Here is an 18,029-nt window from a genome sequence, read left to right on the forward strand (position 1 = left end):
GCATACCCCTTACTGGGGATCAAGCCTGCAAACCGAGCATGTGCCCTGACCGGGAACCAAACCAGGACCGAGCCACACAAGCCAGGCACACTCCACCTCTTAATAAGAAGAGCTGCAAAGTCACATTGCAAAAAACATGAAAGCATGGATATAGGGAAAGAGCAAAGATAGGTAAATAAATTTAAATCGTAATTCCTCACCCTGGGGTCCACCATGGGTAGTTGGAACTTATAGATGACCTTCCGGAGGTTCAGAAATTTTCTCACCTGGACTGTAGAATGAGTTCCTCCATATTTGCAGGAACAACTCTTTTAGGTTTATTTCATGTCTTTTCCTTAAATTCCACTTATGTTTGACATTAATATTGCCATCCCTTACTCTCCTGAGTGGGATTTTTATGAGTCTTCTTGGGCCAAAGTGAAAATAATCATTCATTCAAGTTTCTATTGAGCAAATATATAAAATATTTACTTCAGTGCACAAAGTATGATTCATTTACTAATATTTCCTCTCTCCCATCCAACATATTTGTGAAGCCATAGCAGACATACCCTAAGTTATATATTAATAGAACATACAGTAGGCTGGTTTGACTTAAGAATAAAGGTTAAAATCTCTCCCATGTAGAGATCTGACCCTAGACTGTTACTTCAGAGACAGAGGCTTAAGAAGAGATACCTGCTCCTAGAGGTGTCAGTAATGTCACCTAAGCAACACTCCTGCTTTGGAATCTGGAAGCTTCCTACTCCCCAAACATTTCCTGTTTTAAACAGGTACAGGGGATAAGCCCTGCTTGATGAACTAAAATCATTACTCCAACCTCGGTATTAAAATGAAATGCATGGAAAAAATCTAATTGTTTTTATCACCTACAGAGCAACACACCCATTTTATGTTGTGATGTTTGCAATATGCTTCATGTCTTTCCCCTTGGGCTTACTGAGAACTTTATACAGTTTGATAAGTCTGGGTCAGCTCCGAAAACAGTCTATTCCCCGTCTGTATCACGCATCCCTCACACATCTTAACTTGTGAAAGAATGAAGTGGTCCTAATGGATAAACATTAAAAGCTAAACCCAAGTTGGCATTCTGTTAACACAGCTCTTTACTAATCCATTTGACACTCCTCGTTTTTATCCTTTCTCCTCATCCTATCCCTTTAAGGAAATAAAATTTCTCTCCCTCAAAAAGAAAACCAGTAACTATTTTTCAGGATGCCCTGATGTCTGCTCCCATAACCCTGTCTCTCTAGCTTTGTAGCATTCAGCACAGTTAACACTTGCAATTACTAATTTACCATCTGTCTTTCACATCAGAGCATGAGATCTATGGGGCTGGGGCTGTTTCTCCTTTCACAACTGTATCCTCAGCACCAGGCAATATAATGGTTGCCAAATAAATTATGTTGAATAAAAAATAAAAAAGCTAACCATTTAAAAAATCCTATCATATGTTAAAAGTCAGGATAATGGTTGCCTTTGAGGGAGAGAGGTGAGTAGTGATGAGGATGGGACATGAAGGGGACTTCAGGATTGCTATCGTGTTCTATTTCTTCAGCTGGTTGCTTGAGCATGTTCACCAGTTGATCACTTATTAAACCACATATCTGTGATCGGTGTACTTTCAGAAGATGTTCAACTCCAACAAAATGTTTACGTCTATCGTAATTCTCTGACAAAGAAAGAAGGCAATTACGAGCACTCAGAGATTGCTATTCAAGAATAATAGACATTAGTTTCTAAACACATCAAGTTAAAACTTCAAAAGTGGGGACCAAAATGTTCCCATGTGTTAGAAAGTGCCCTCTCAGCCACGGAAACTAACCACATGTATGTACTTGGCACCAGTCACAATGGGAAAGATCCATTCATTGAGATCATGTACATTAACAGGCTTAAAAGAGTGCTATGTACATACCGCTACATGTTAGCTAGTACTACACTTTTTCACACACCAGAAGCAGTTCCAAAGGAAGACTTACCCTTAGATCAAAAGCAGACTTTCTTCATCAGCATCCAAGATCTGTTTTAACCTTAACTTTCTCAGAATAGCTTTAACAGCCTGATTGAAGCAGCACCTCCATTTACATGATTTAGTTATGGAGCCCACATCACCACCTGGCTTGTTCTAGTCACATCCAAGCAAATCAAAACTCCAAGCCAGGCTGAGGATCAAGGCACATCTGTGCTGAGAATGCAGAGAACCTCTGGCCCAACAGTTCTTCAACATACAACACTGGGTATTTGTTAAAAGTGGTATCCCACTTGATTCTGATTCACTTAGTCTGAGATTAGGGCCCGGGAATTTGCATTTTTTTTTTTTTTTTTTTATCCTCACCCGAGGACATTTTTTGTTCAGGTTCAGTGGGAGGAAGACAGAGAGAGAGAGAGAAACATTGATGTGAAGGGACACATCGAGTGGCTGCCACCCGCACGACCGACCAGGGCTGGGGACAAACTGCAACCAAGGTACATGCCCTTAGCGGGAACCGAACCCGGGTCTCTCGGGACCGCAGGCTGATGCTCTAACCGCTGAGCCAAACCGGCCAGGGCAGTTTGCATTTTTTAACTAGTTCCGTAAGTGATTCTGGAGCAGGTAGTCTACAGAAAACACTGAGCCTCTTGTTTTATAGATGAATGGAACAGAGGCCAGGGAGGGGAGGAACCTGCCCAGTCCTTTCTGGTGCCTGAGCAAGCCAGGACTAGAATGGAGGTCGCCTTTGCCATCCGTGTTATTTCCATGATACCATGCTACAATAGCTTAGGACCCCAGAATGAATTTGTCCTCAATGGCTCATTCCACAGAGCCCTTTGCCTTTTTACCCACACATTTCGTTCACTGAAGAGGCACAGAAATTCATCTGGGTATCTGTTAGGTATACAGAACCAGGTACTTTAGAAACCTGGTTTACATCATAGCTCCAATATTTACAAGCTCTGTGAACGTGAGTTATTCAAATTTTGTGTTTTGGTTTCTTCCTTTATAAAGTGGCAAAATAACACCTACGATTGTGGGATGTTGTGAAGATAATGTAGAATAATACTAGCACAGAGCTTGGCAAATAATGAGGTTCCAGTAAATAGTAGTTATGACTGATGTCATCTTAAAACAGGAGTGAGGACCTTTTTTCTGCCAAGGGCCATTTGGATATTTATAACATCATTTGAGGGTAATATAAAATTATCAACTTAAAAAAATAGCAAGCTATATTTGGTCAGGCTAACTTGGTAGGTGTGTGATGTTAGCTGGAATTGATTTTGAGGGCCTTATACAGCCCGTGGGCTGGATATTCTCCCCCCGTCTTAAAACGTGGCACTAAAAACACATTCCTCATTCGATTAGAGGAGTGTTCTCAAAGTGTGGTCCCCTACAACACAATCATCTGAAGTATGTGTTCAAAACATAGATTTCTGGAACAAGACCTAATGAATCAGAATCGTCAGAGCAAAACCCAGAAGTCTGCATTAACAAGCAAGGACCCGATTCTTCCTCTGCACACAAAAGTTTGAGAAACACTGAACTAGAGCTGTGAACAGAGTAGCTTCTTGTCAATGGAAATAAATGTATCTGTGAGAACCAGGTAGTGCTGAACGCTGATTTAGTACCAACAACTTTCTAACAAAAGGTAAATGAGCGCCACCTTCTGCCTTGTTTTAGAATGCAACGCTGAGATTCGTTGGATTCCACTCGCCATGATTGAATTCACTCTGAAAAATGAATCAACCCTAAACAAGATATCAAGCATCGTTAGAGGGAGACATGAAAACAGTCTTTACTAATAACTAGAAGAAAACTTTCTGAGTTAAAGGGTTTTTGGAGTGTTATATTAAATATATCCAAGAAATTCCTGTAGTTGCAAATGACTGCTAAACCGGTAAAGGAACATATAACCTCTCACCCACTGGCCTATACCAACAGTGAAAAGAAGAACAGAACCACAGAATGCCCCGAAATACTGCAATGAAACAACATGCGGCTGTGCCCACCTCCACCATGCCCCCCATTCCCAAGGGAAAACCGAGGGAAGTAAGGACAAGCTTTTTTATCCTGAAATCTACTCACGTTCAGAATCACAACTTCCACCTGCAGTACACTAGTTGGAAAGTTAACATTCCCTTCGAAAGGTACTCAGAAAAGCCCAGTGAATGATAGTCTGTTACTGTGTATAAAGCTGATCTCCACTTCCAAGTCGCAATGAATGAACATCCCCAGAGGCTCAGCGGACGGGCAACCTACACGGACATCAAACTAGCAGTCGTGCTTCGTATTTCAGTAACTCGACGACAAGCACAGGAAGCATTTGTCTTTAATTACTTTTTTTTTTTTAAAGAAAATAAATGGTAGACTATATACACTGTGGAGTCTGAATTCCCCGTCACAGAGTGTGAATGATGGTCCGGTTCCGAAGCTCCTGAATGTACTCTTGGGCGTGGGTGACTGCTGACTTTGGTGCCTCGGGTGGAGGTGGAGGGCCTTCCACCAACTTCACAAAATAATGGCAATAAACCTTCTCCATGATCCCAAAGCGACCTCTGCCATGGTATCGGATGCGTTTCAGGTACTGGCCTCGCCCTGAGGTGGACTCAGCTAGACAGGGAAGAAAAAAGAGAATTATAGGAAATGACTGTACTCAGAAGACTATACCTTGATCTGTTGAGCAATTCTGTCCTTTCTCTGACTGGATCCTAAGACACCATGAGCTTTCTGGCTGGCTAGAGCAGGCTTGTCTCAAAACAAGTATCTCCTGAGTACTTACTAAGGACCAGGCTCTATTCTAGGTTTTGGAGAAACAAGAGTGAACGAGACTAGCAAGGACCCTACCTCCATGCAGTGTACATTATAGAGGAGAAAGACAGAAAATAAACATGATCGTTTCAGTTAGTGACAGGTCCTATGAATAAAATGAAACAGAGATCGATGGTGTGTTGGGGGCTATCAAGGGGCATCCTTGAGGAAGAGATGATCAGAACGAATCATCCATGCAAACATCTAGGGGCAAGGTGTTCCAGGCAGGGAACAAGAAGTGCAAAGGCCAGTGGTGGGAATGTGCTTGGCTTGTTTTAGGAACAGAAAGAGGACCAGCCTGTTGAAGCACAGTAAGTAAGGCAAAGAGTGGTATGAAGAAGGGAAAGAGATCGGAGATGAAGGCAAGATTACACAGAGCCCTGCAGGATGAGATAAGGAGTTTTTATTTTATTCTCACTGTGATGAGAAGCCTCTGGAACCAATGGTTCTCAAATGCTGGTTCTTGGTTCTAAATGAGAGAATATATAGTAAATGCTGATGCTAAGACCCCCACCCTCACCCCATCCCTGGAGATTCTAATTTAGGACATTTGAGGCAGGCCTTGGAAATTACATCCTGGGCAAACACTGCCACTGCCACCGCTCCCCCATTCTGATTCCCAGCCAGTTTGAGGAATTCCTGCATTACAAGTGCCCCTCACCTCCCATTCCCCATTATGCAAGTCAAAGTCTGACCTTGTAAAATTTGAAGAAATCTTTTAAATAGCCCATAAGAAGAAATCTGTTCTCCCACAGTAAATCAGAATAGCAGCCACCTCTGCTCTTTTCTGATTTATTTACTTTTTTAATTTAGTAAGCCTTTTAAAAATGCAAAATCTGTAGACTACATATCAAATTAATCCACTTCAATACTCTCCATTTGTATATAATTTCTGTGACATAACTTGATCAATGCAGGGACTGTATCTAAGTACGCACTTGACAACTCTAAGTACAATCCCCTCATACAGTGGGTCTCAGCTAGAGCATCCTAGCTCTGCCAAAGAGGAAGCTAAGGATAAAGTGATTAAGAAAACTGCCTAGGGTCTCAGTGAGAGAAGAGCTGCTGCCCTTATATTAACTCCATCTATTAGGCACTAACGAAATGAGTTGAAGAAGTTCCAAGGTAGTCAAAAGATGCAAGCTTCCAGTTATAAAATAACTAAGTCATGGGGATGCAATGTACAGCATGGTGACTACAGTTAATAAGACTGTATTATATATTTGAAAGTTGCTAAGTGAGTAGACCTTAAAAGGTCTCATATGAAAAAAAATTCTGTATCTCTGTATGGTGATGGATGTTGACTAGACTTATTGTGATGATCATTTCACAATATATACAAATACTGAATGTTGTACATCTGAAACTAATATAATGTATATCAATCATAACTCAATAAGTTTTTTGAAAGAATTTTCGAAGAGCATTATACAAAAACACTTTATAATGAAGTGTCCGAGGTTCCCCGGATCCACCTGTCAGAAGGAAACCTACAAGTAAGAACAGGAACACTGGGAAGAGTATAGAAAACATCTACAAAGCATTTTACAAACATGATGTCTGCTTCTACTCAAAACTGCTGCTCTGCCCATTGTGAGCACCATTTCCAAGCTCTGAGGGTAAGGAGCACTGCTCTGGTGAAAGCAGCTCAAACCAGCTAACAGTGCAGCGCTACATGAATCAAAACACAAGGGCCAGCGCTGTCAGGGTCTACGTTAACTACCAATTTCCTTCCATCTAACCCATACACCTAAGAGTAGACGCTCTACGTCGGCCCGCGGACCAAAGAATCGCAGGTTCAATTCTGGTCAAGGGTACAAACCTGGGTTGCAGTTTGTCCCCGGCCCCGGCCGGGTCCTGCAGGAGGCAACTAGTCGATGAGTCTCTCTCACATCGATGATTCTCTCACTCCTTCTCTCTCTTTCCACATTTATCTGATGATAAATGTAAAAATATCCTTGGGTGAGGAAAAAAAATTTTTTTAAAAGAGTAGACGCTCTATACCTGCTAAATACCAGTCATGATTTCATCCTCGCACCATAAAATGTCACTTGCCTATCTTTATGGCACATAATGCCATTTTTTTATGTCAAAACAAAAACGTTTTTTTATTCCTCACCCAAGGATACTTTTCCATTTATCATCAAATAGAGTGGGAGGGAGAGAGAGACAGAGAGGAACATCGACGTGACAGAGCCACATTGACCAGTTGCCTCCTATAGGACTAGACCAGGGCGGGGGACCAGCAGCAACTGAGATACATGCCCTTGACCAGAAACGAACCCAAGACTCATTGGTCTGTGGGGTGACACTCCAACCACTGAGCCAAACTGGCCAGGGCAAAAACAAAAACATTACCTCTTCTGGAGCACCGGGATTCTTTAATACACTGTGACGGGAACATGCAGCACAGCCACTCTGAGCGCTGAATGAAATCAGAACTTAGACCACAGACTCCAAACTGGTTTCTGGTCTCCCCTACTTGAGTCTCTCCTCCACTAATTCTGTATGTTAGGGGTTTCAAAATGCATTTGTATGGAACCATTTCAGTTCAAATGGAACAATACATAGAAGTCCACCGTTGTGTGGGTCTCTGTTCCAACTGAAACATGCATGGGGAGAGGTCCAAAACTGCACCCCTCATTCACCCAACAAATACTCTGAGTCCCTCCTGGTGCCAGCCTCTACCCCGGTTGAGTCCCTCCTGGTGCCAGCCTCTACCCCGGTTGAGTCCCTCCTGGTGCCAGCCTCTACCCCGGGCTGAGTCCCTCCTGGTGCCAGCCTCTACCCCGGGCTGAGTCCCTCCTGGTGCCAGCCTCTACCCCGGGCTGAGTCCCTCCTGGTGCCAGCCTCTACCCTGGCTGAGTCCCTCCTGGTGCCAGACTCTACCCTGGCTGAGTCCCTCCTGGTGCCAGCATCTACCCCGGCTGAGTCCCTCCTGGTGCCAGCCTCTACCCCGGGCTGAGTCCCTCCTGGCGCCAGCCTCTACCCCGGGCTGAGTCCCTCCTGGCGCCAGCCTCTACCCCCGGTTGAGTCCCTCCTGGCGCCAGCCTGGACCCCGGGCTGAGTCCCTCCTGGCGCCAGCCTCGACCCCGGGCTGAGTCCCTCCTGGTGCCAACCTCTACCCCCGGCTGAGTCCCTCCTGGTGCCAGCCTGGACCCCGGGCTGAGTCCCTCCTGGCGCCAGCCTCGACCCCGGGCTGAGTCCCTCCTGGTGCCAGCCTCTACACCGGGCTGAGTCTCTCCTGGTGCCAGCCTCTACCCCCGGCAGAGTCCCTCCTGGTGCCAGTCTCTACCCCGGGCTGAGTCCCTCCTGGTGCCAGCCTCTACCCCGGGCTGAGTCCCTCCTGGTGCCAGCCCCTACCCCCGGCAGAGTCCCTCCTGGCGCCAGCCTGGACCCCGGGTTGAGTTCCTCCTGGTGCCAGCCTGGACCCCGGGCTGAGTTCCTCCTGGTGCCAGCCTCTACCCCGGGCTGAGTCCCTCCTGGTGCCAGCCTCTACCCTGGCTGAGTCCCTCCTGGTGCCAGACTCTACCCTGGCTGAGTTCCTCCTGGTGCCAGCATCTACCCCGGCTGAGTCCCTCCTGGTGCCAGCCTCTACCCCGGGCTGAGTCCCTCCTGGCGCCAGCCTCTACCCCGGGCTGAGTCCCTCCTGGCGCCAGCCTCTACCCCCAGTTGAGTCCCTCCTGGCGCCAGCCTGGACCCCGGGCTGAGTCCCTCCTGGCGCCAGCCTCGACCCCGGGCTGAGTCCCTCCTGGTGCCAACCTCTACCCCCGGCTGAGTCCCTCCTGGTGCCAGCCTGGACCCCGGGCTGAGTCCCTCCTGGTGCCAGCCCCTACCCCCGGCAGAGTCCCTCCTGGCGCCAGCCTGGACCCCGGGTTGAGTTCCTCCTGGTGCCAGCCTGGACCCCGGGCTGAGTTCCTCCTGGTGCCAGCCTCTACCCCGGGCTGAATCTCTCCTGGTGCCAGCCTCTACCCCGGGCTGAGTCCCTCCTGGTGCCAGCCTCTACCCCTGGCAGAGTCCCTCCTGGTGCCAGCCTCTACCCCGGGCTGAGTCCCTCCTGGTGCCAGCCTCTACCCCCGGCTGAGTCCCTCCTGGCGCCAGCCTCTACCCCGGGCTGAGTCCCTCCTGGTGCCAGCCTCTACCCCGGGCTGAGTCCCTCCTGGTGCCAGCCTCTACCCCGGGCTGAGTCCCTCCTGGCGCCAGCCTCTACCCCGGGCTGAGTCCCTCCTGGCGCCAGCCTCTACCCCGGGCTGAGTCCCTCCTGGTGCCAGCCTCTACCCCGGGCTGAGTCCCTCCTGGTCCCAGCCTCTACCCCGGGCTGAGTCCCTCCTGGTGCCAGCCTCTACCCCCGGCAGAGTCCCTCCTGGTGCCAGCCTCTCCCCCGGGCTAAGTCCCTCCTGGTGCCAGCCTGGACCCCCGGCAGAGTCCCTCCTGGTGCCAGCCTCTCCCCCGGGCTGAGTCTCTCCTGGTGCCAGCCTCTCCCCCGGGCTAAGTCCCTCCTGGTGCCAGCCTGGACCCCCGGCTGAGTCCCTCCTGGTGCCAGCCTCTACCCCGGGATGAGTCTCTCCTGGTGCCAGCCTGGACCCCTGGCTGAGTCCCTCCTGGTGCCAGCCTCTACCCTGGGCTGAGTCCCTCCTGGTGCCAGCCTCTACCTCGGGCTGAGTCCCTCCTGGTGCCAGCCTCTACCCCCGGCAGAGTCCCTCCTGGTGCCAGTCTCTACCCCGGGCTGAGTCCCTCCTGGTGCCAGCCTCTACCCCGGGCTGAGTCTCTCCTGGTGCCAGCCTCTCCCCCGGGCTGAGTCTCTCCTGGTGCCAGCCTCTACCCCGGGCTGAGTCCCTCCTGGTGCCAGCCTGGACCCCCGGGCTGAGTCTCTCCTGGCGCCAGCCTCTACCCCCGGCAGAGTTCCTCCTGGCGCCAGCCTCTGCCCTGGGCTTCAAACATACAGCAGTGCCCAAGATACGGAGGAGCCCATCTGTTTGCCCCAGGCCTCACCCCTGGAGGCCCCACAGCACAATTCCAAAATGACTTCTTACAGTTAATAATCTTAAAACAGTGCCTAACTGACATAGAGCTCTTACCCAAAAACTTCTTGTGGTTTCTCTTTGATACGGTTTTAACCAAATGCCACGGCTCACCACATTTACCTCTCTGGCATCTAGGCCCAATCCATCCTTTCAATTCTGTATATCCTAGGTCAACCCTCTTCAAGGGTGGAGAACGTCCAGCCCGCAGGCCCTCGAAATCAGTGCCAGCTAACATCACACCCCTCACCAAACTGGCCTGACCAAATACAGCAGACTAATTTTTAAGCTGATAATTTTGTCACCTTTTTTTATTTTTAATCCTCACCCGAGGACATTTTTCCATATTTTGTTCAGATAGAGTGGGAGGGAGAGAGAAAGAGAGAGAGAAACATTGACGTGAAAGGGACACATAGAGTGGTTGCCACCCACACGACCCAACCAGGGCCAGGGACAAACTGTAACCAAGGTACATGCCCTTAGCAGGAACTGAACCCAGGTCTCTCTGGACCACAGGCCGATACTCTAACCGCTGAGCCAAACCTTCCAGGGCTAAGCTGATAATTTTGTATGACCCTCAAATGATGTTATAAATATCCAAATGGCCCATGGCAGAAAAAAGGCCCCACCCCTGCTGCTTCCTTCACACTATTCTACTCACTGTACCACACAATTACTGCTCATTCCAACCTATGTGCTTTGCTTATGTGGTTATCTGACTTGACTACCTTCTTTCCTCCTGAACATGCTTTCAGATCCCCAAAAGCCTATCTTCAAAGTCAAATTTTTCTAGAAAGTCTCCATGACTATTCTAACCCTTACTTACCTCCTCTTCTCTCTCCAATACCATTTATCTATATTGCTCTTTTTGGTCCCAAACCATACGCTATCTTGTGTGAGTGTTCATGTTTCCCCTGTAAAGTCAATTCTTCAACCAAACTTCTACTCTTTTTGTATTATCCCAGAAGTTCATGCTCCACAAGAAATAGACATGATTTTAAAATACATCCTGGGCTAATTAACATCATATCTTCAATATAGAGATCTCTGGTAAATTTAGTCAAATTCTAAAATAAGTTTCAAAGTTTTCCAAAAACATGCAGTATCAAACAGTATACACAGTTTTGTTCCAACTCAGAAGAATAATTTATGTATCTTTCCAAAGGGCTTCTACTGCTAAAGAACAAAACATGTGCTAGATTGTCTGAAATTGCTATTAAGACATGCCATCACCTAACTGCGTGTGTAGTGTGCACATGGAAGGTACTCAAATGCTTTCTGAATTTAAAAAAAACAAACATGAAGACATCTCAAAAATGGGAACAACCTTCTAAAGGTAATGCCCAACAGAAACCATATTTAAAATAATGTCAATATTTCCTATTACTGGCACTTAGGTATATGAGAACCTTGGCATTTTCACATTGGAAACCCTCCCCTCCCTACTTCATCACTCTTGGCCCAGAAGACTGATTTACAAAGTCAGTCGATCACTTTCTCTAGTGAATCACTTTAGATGCCATGAATCACTAAGCAGTGACATTTTATTAGTCCATGTCCACTTGTTAAGGCTATTCACGGTGTCATTAGTCATCGTTATAAGTTTGAAAGGGAAATGAACTTTCAAAGTCTGTGGTCATGCAACAGCAGGTATTAGCTTTAGACTGATGGCAAGCATTTAAAGGAATTACCATATAATGAGAACATATGCTACCAAAAAGCACTTCCTTTAAATACCTATCCTTACTTATTTCAGGTGACTGAAAGAGATACTGCTGACATGAAATGGTAGCCAACAAATAGCTAGTCTTTCAAATTTTAAAAGAAGTCTATGGAATAAAATGTTTGGGCCTTTTCCAAAAGTACAATAAAATAAATCAGTTTCCCACGTTATATCAGTAAGAATCACTAGGGCACTTACCCAGGCCTCTCCCCTAGGGTTTCAGATCCAGTAAGGCTGTGGTGAGGCCTGGAAGTCTGAATTTTTACTAAGAACCTCAAATTATTCTTACTGAGGAAGTTTGGCAAATACAGGATAAAATGTCAAATATGTCACGGTAAGATACTTCGTCTTCCTGAGCGTACTTCCGTTTCATTCATAATGGAACTAGACAACAAAATACTTAGCAAATAAGTTTTTAAAATCATATGACAATCTAAACTACCAGCCCTCCTTAAAAGATTTTTACACAGAACTAGATAAAAGGAGAGTGCAGGTGAACAGAGATTTTTCAACAAAAATGTACATAAGGAGACCAATGAATTAAAGATCCATCTACATAAGATTGGTTGAGTTTATTTTTGCTCAATAGCAATGATGGACTTTGCTCATTCATTTGGGCAGACAGGATTAAGCTCCTCACCCTCTCTCTATATACTACAATTTTTAAATGAATTTAAAGACAAATTCTATTTCATGTGTATCTGAATTCCATTACAAAGTGTTGTCTATCAGCTAAGAAGCCCACACATTCCTATGAAATTGAACAAAATTAATTAAATTTGATTTTATATTCAGCCATAGCACAGGAAAGGTCACCAAGAGGTTTTAAGCAAAAGGGCTTACTCTTCATCCACTTTATCTCCTCCAATAATTCTGGGCCCTCCCAGCATTATTTATTCATGCTGCTCCCAGCAGAAAATGCTTATGATTAATTACTGCGACCCTGTATCTTCTGAGTTATTATGCTGATTTCCTTCTGAAACCTTACATGTATCAGAATATACTTAGTTATACAAGTTTCAGCTTTAAAACAAAATATTTCAATTGAAAATCTTAACTCATTTGAATTTCAAAAGTAGGTGTGGTTGCAGCATCAATTCCGTGAGTTGAGGTGAGATTTCAACTGAATCAGAAGTAGCTCCACTAGGACAGAGGTCATGTGACAAAGTGGAAGTGATTTTTTTACTCTAATTGTTGAAAAATTATAAGGTACAACCTAATTTCCCCCATAATGAGTCAGCCTTTTTTCCTCTATTTGAAGAGTAGCAGTTTCCCATATCTTGAATTTAAAATATCTTTAAATAAAATATTACTTCTTATACATAGGTTTGGCAGATGAAAAAACTTTTGCTTCAAAGTCAACATCTTTGTTTGATTATAAAACTGCTGAAGTCAGAAGTAACTGCTGCTGAAGCGAGAGGAAAACATTAATTCCACCTACGGCCCCACCTGACCGAGGGGACAGAGGGCAGAGAACTCCTGTGATCAGCGTGGTCTCTTCACGGAGAAAGAGCTGTGTAAAGGTGCATTACAAAGACAAAGATTTCTCACACTTTGTGCAAATGCTTCCCAAAGCATTTCACTTATATAAGTTTAATCTGATGTGGAAAAGCATACAAAACCAGAGATAATGCTTCAGGATGTAATACCAAAGGGAAACAAACACATCTGTCTTTTACAATTCAACAGATGTTCCACCCTGGTAACTGGAAGGTTAACCTACAGGACATCTTTATGGATTAAGCACCTGGCTTGGCACATTAAAAATAAAGATTTTTACCACATGATCTCACTTATATACGGAATATAATGAACATAACAGTGTGAGGAATACAGTAGACCCAGACACATGGAAGTAGGGCACAGACTGACATCCCTCAGAAGAGGGGATGGGGGGTGGGGGGGTGGGAAGAGATAAACCACAGAAATTATATGCATGTACGCATGACCAATGGACATGGACAACTAAGCCGGGGACAGGGTGGAGGGGGGGTAGGGGGGGTGCCAATGGGGTAAAAAGGTAAAATATCTGTAACAAAAAAATAAATAAAAATTCATAAAAAAGAAAAAAAAAATTTAAAAAATAAAGATTTTTTTTTTAAGTCCACCTATGATCCTTTGATTTACCTCCTTCGGGTTGACAATTAATTTAAAACAAAATCAGTTATGTTCTTTCTTAATTTTATTATGATTAAAGGACCACTCTATGTACCACTTTGGTATCTATTATTCAGTAATTATTGGCAATAGGTTTCATAATCTGTCTCGTTATAGAACAGGTAACAATAAAGCATCAAGGTTATTACCATTAACAACAGATTAACATTAGCATGCTGAAGGCTGAAGAGCTATTACCAGCAATTCTCACTGGCAAACCCAGTCCTAAGTAATTAGATAGCAAAGACTGTTGTTTAAAATAAAGAACCTGGCATCACTATCAGAAGACATTTTCCAACACTAAAAATTGTGAAGATCTTACCTATGTATAAATTGGATCTGAATTCCACATTGTGGTCTCTCACTGCCATATCTTGTGCTTCTAAAAGAATCTTAAACAAGGAAAAGAAAGGCATTCATGAATATATGGCTGACCCTGAACTAAAATGAAATGAAATTTCTCATTTCTTGTTATTTCTATGACTGCTAATCATATGCCTCCATTTTACAGTCTACTTTATTTTCTTAGGAATTTTTATGAGTTTATTTGAGCCAAATCGAGAACAATTGCCAGGAAGCAAGATCTTAAATGCTCTCTACAGCCAATTTTAAAGAGAGAATATCAAATGATAACAGTACTAAGGAAAAGGGTACAGTGAGCTTTCCTTCCTCAGACAAGAATTGCAAATGCAAGGAACAGAGTCCATCCAGCTAGGTTTTCAATGGAATGTATAAGCTGTGGAGGAGGAGACAGCAGCCCTTATAGCAGTACCCTTGGTAATGAATACCATGTCTCTGAGTTTGAGACTTGCAAAAAGTTCAAGAAGCTCAAGAGCTAAATCTTAATGAAAATACTTAAACTTTGGATCCACAGTAACCATGAACAACGTCAGACAAGTAGAGAAAATCATACTTGAAAATTTCCTTTAAGAATTACTACATTTAAGCTCTACAGATAGTTTGAATTGTTAACTTCCTTCAGAGCACATTTTTTAAAATAAGACAACTGTTGTTAAAAATAACAGAAACCAGATTTTTCACTCCTTTGAAGATAAAGAGTACAGTACAAGGCTGAGTACACAACAGATGGTTAGTAATTACCTTCTGAATTGAATTAAATATAGGTATTACAATGCAATCTCTTAGAAGTCTGAATCCATCAATCTTAACGATTCACCTACTAAACTAAAAAGATAAGATCTGACTTTAGGTGAGAGACTTAAATATAGAAAATAATGCCAATATCCTTAGATATCCTCAACCTAGCTTTTTGAAACAAGAGTTAGTGCAATTATCATCAGCACATGAATCAGCTACATTTAGAGCTGGATCTTTAAAGATCACGTAATCCAATACAACCTAGTTTACAAATAAGAAAAGTGAGACCAGACAGATTAAGTGTCGAAAAAGAAATATCAGAGATAGGACTAGACTTCAAGTCTCCAGAGTCTCACTTCAGTTCTCTTCCCACTCACATAGTTATGAAATCATAAACTCTCAGTTGTGGAATTGACCAAAAAAATCTTCTAAAAAATATATTAAGCCCAAATCATTAAAAATAAGATGTATCACTATCACTTCAAATATAAATGTCTGGCGCAAATAAAAGCATCTCAAGAAAAAAATACGTAAAGCACATGACATTCCGAAGGTGTAAGGACACTAATGAAACTGAGTGCCCTAAATCTGTGTTATATATACTACTCATTAACACCAGAAAATTCAGAATTTAGGCTGAGCTCACTAACACCTGCAAGACAGCTATGCACCCCTCAACTCAAATCTTAAGTTTACCTCTTTAATTATTCGGGCTCCTTTTTTGTCACTGAATTCCAATTGAGCCAAAGCCTGGTCAATGGACATTCCTCGAATCTAGAATTAAAGGGTGACAGCAAGAGAAAACAAATTAACTAACATAGTCAATGTTCTCTTTTCAATGAAAAGCAAAAGACTTATATAAGCTAAATAACTTCTAAACTCAGCTAAGTAGTTTTAAGTCAACTGTGTCTCAATAAAACTAAGGGGAAATTTTTAAATTAAAATAGGTAACTAAATGCAGACAAAAGAAAAGTTTGAGAAGGGATGCCATTCTCTTTAAGTCAAAATCAAGCTTAAACATGCTAACCATAAAAACTAGATTGTTAATAGTTTCAATTTAATTAAGAGAGAGAGCAAACATGACAGAGACCATGGGTTGGCCAAGACCACACTAGGCATTAAAGGAACCTCTTTCTCCTACAGAAAAAAATGTATTACATGTGTATTTGCTGCTTTTGTCTCCTCTCATACCTAAACTTCATTTTCCAGAGAAAAAACTTGGAAAGCAACAGTTTTGAAACAGGTTGAAGCAACCCTTACAGGTGAGTAAACGTGCTCTCTGTATTCTCTGGTTACAGGCAGATTTCTGATGCCTTTGTTCTAAATATCTATGCATCCAATGTGACAGTTTCTCAGGAGAAAGGTAAAAATTAAGCAAAATCACTCATCTCTGAGCAATCATCTTTGGCCTACCTACCAATCTGTCTAAACATGAAATTATACTCCTCACTTTTTAGAGAAACTGGAGCAAATATTTTCTTATTTTTAAAATCCTGGGGAAAAGTCATAGCTTAGCTTCTTTAACTATTATATGGTACTAGGTATTTTAGCTTACCAATTTTGCCAAATACCACATCTTGTCTTTGCTGTACTTTATTTGTCTTCGACAGTGGTAGATTTCCTTACAAATAAGAGGGGAAAAAAATTAGCAAGTAACATACTGCCAAAGTTCTGACTTTCTATGCCTAATGAAAATACTGCCATAAGAAATAAAAACATTATTAAGAATTTGCGGATTCTTTTTCCCTACACAAAGTTATATATTTTTTCAGTCTCACTCTGTTTAAAAAAATTACTAAGGGAAAAATAGAAATTACAAAATGGCTAGTTACCAATATTTTTATCCAGAGAATAATAAAAGATTTAAATAAAAGTATTTTTCAAACATTTAGCTGGCTAAAAGGACAAAAGAAAAGGTACAAAAAGAAAGAAAAGTTTTCTGTTAGTAAAGAGAACAACTGTGAAATGGACAAAATAACTGTTTTCATAGGAAAACCAGTATTCTAGATGTTTGGTCAAGAGCATAGATTCTAGAATCAGACTGCCTGGGTGGGAATCCTAGTTCTACCATGTACTAACTACAGAATTCAAGCTACTTAACCTCTCCTTGCCTACATTTCCACCTCTTTAAAATGAAGATAATATTACCTACTTCATAAAACTATAAGGATTAAATAAAATAACTTGTTAAAAAAGCACTTGACATTGCCTAGCACATGGTAAAATCTTAATAAATGTTAGTTTTTGTTATCTTCTATCTACAGTGGTGAGTATACCCTATTTAATTTAATTAATCATCCATTAAACAATTTCTAGGTCACAAAGCAATAATAAAGCCCATTATTTCATTTGATCTAACTCCATGAGTTGGGAGAGGGAACATTTTATAATCCTTTTACAATGTGAAAATCAGAGAAATACAATGTCTAGCGGATATATCTTCAAAGTTCCCCTTCTGACTCCAAAACCCACATTCTTTCCACTCCTATATGCTATTAACTAACCTATACAGTAAATAAGGTAAAGTTATGTTAGGATATAATGTGAAAAATAGTTATTCACATGAAGTGAAAGTAGGTCTAAATTATGAAACATATAAACCAGTAACTACATACTGCCACTTTAAAAAATTTAGGAAACATCTGTCAAGACAAGCAATAGCAAGGAAACATTAGAATTTTCTAACATTCTGACTCCTGCAGGAAATTTTGAAAGGCCTTAGAAACAGCAGAGTTTTCTCAAGTGGCCGTCTTTTAATCTGTAGCAGATTTCATTTCAGCTGCAATAGAAGCTGACAGGCTGAAAACTGTAGCAATCCCCTAATTACATTTTCAGCCAGAAAGTGTCCTGGGGAGCACAAGAGAAAAAAGAACTGTCATGACTGATAATATTAATCTGCAAAAATTAATACACTCAAAAAAAGCTTTTATATAAAAGCATTTCAATTCTCGGTATCCCATGATGGGCTATCTTTAAACCTGGATTGTATATAATTATCTTCAAACTTTGTAAAAAAAGATATTGTAATCCTGGCAAGAACATGGGAAAAGGGGAATTAAGAGTTTACAAAAAAGGGCAAAGTTATTCAATCGTCCTCTTCTAAAACTTAAAAGCTCAACATTTCCTTTAGACGGGTGCAATGTCTAAGGATACTTTCTGAAGATAAATCAAAGTCTCAGTATAAACCTATCATGGCAAATAACATGGCAAAGTTGGAAGTCTGAAGGTCTGGTTAAATATCACT

At 42.6% G+C, this 18,029-nt stretch overlaps 1 protein-coding gene across 3 annotated transcripts in view; it reads right to left on the reverse strand.

Annotated features, from left to right (window-relative positions):
• Window positions 1–4,307: 4,307 nt before the first annotated feature.
• Window positions 4,308–18,029, reverse strand: part of MRPL22 (mitochondrial ribosomal protein L22) — a 28,457-nt gene continuing 14,735 nt past the window's right edge. For all 3 annotated transcript variants that reach the window (XM_036240520.1, XM_036240518.1, XM_036240519.1), the window contains 4 exons: window positions 16,341–16,406; window positions 15,482–15,559; window positions 14,010–14,079; window positions 4,308–4,588 (listed from right to left, as the gene is read on the reverse strand). In XM_036240520.1, coding sequence (XP_036096413.1) covers window positions 4,377–4,588; window positions 14,010–14,079; window positions 15,482–15,559; window positions 16,341–16,406 — 426 coding nt within the window. In that variant the 3' untranslated portion in view covers window positions 4,308–4,376. The remainder of the gene's footprint in view (window positions 4,589–14,009; window positions 14,080–15,481; window positions 15,560–16,340; window positions 16,407–18,029) is intronic.

Source organism: Molossus molossus, unplaced genomic scaffold, assembly GCF_014108415.1.
Source record: "Molossus molossus isolate mMolMol1 unplaced genomic scaffold, mMolMol1.p scaffold_m16_p_4, whole genome shotgun sequence".
In the NCBI taxonomy this organism is placed as follows: Eukaryota; Metazoa; Chordata; class Mammalia; order Chiroptera; family Molossidae; genus Molossus; species Molossus molossus.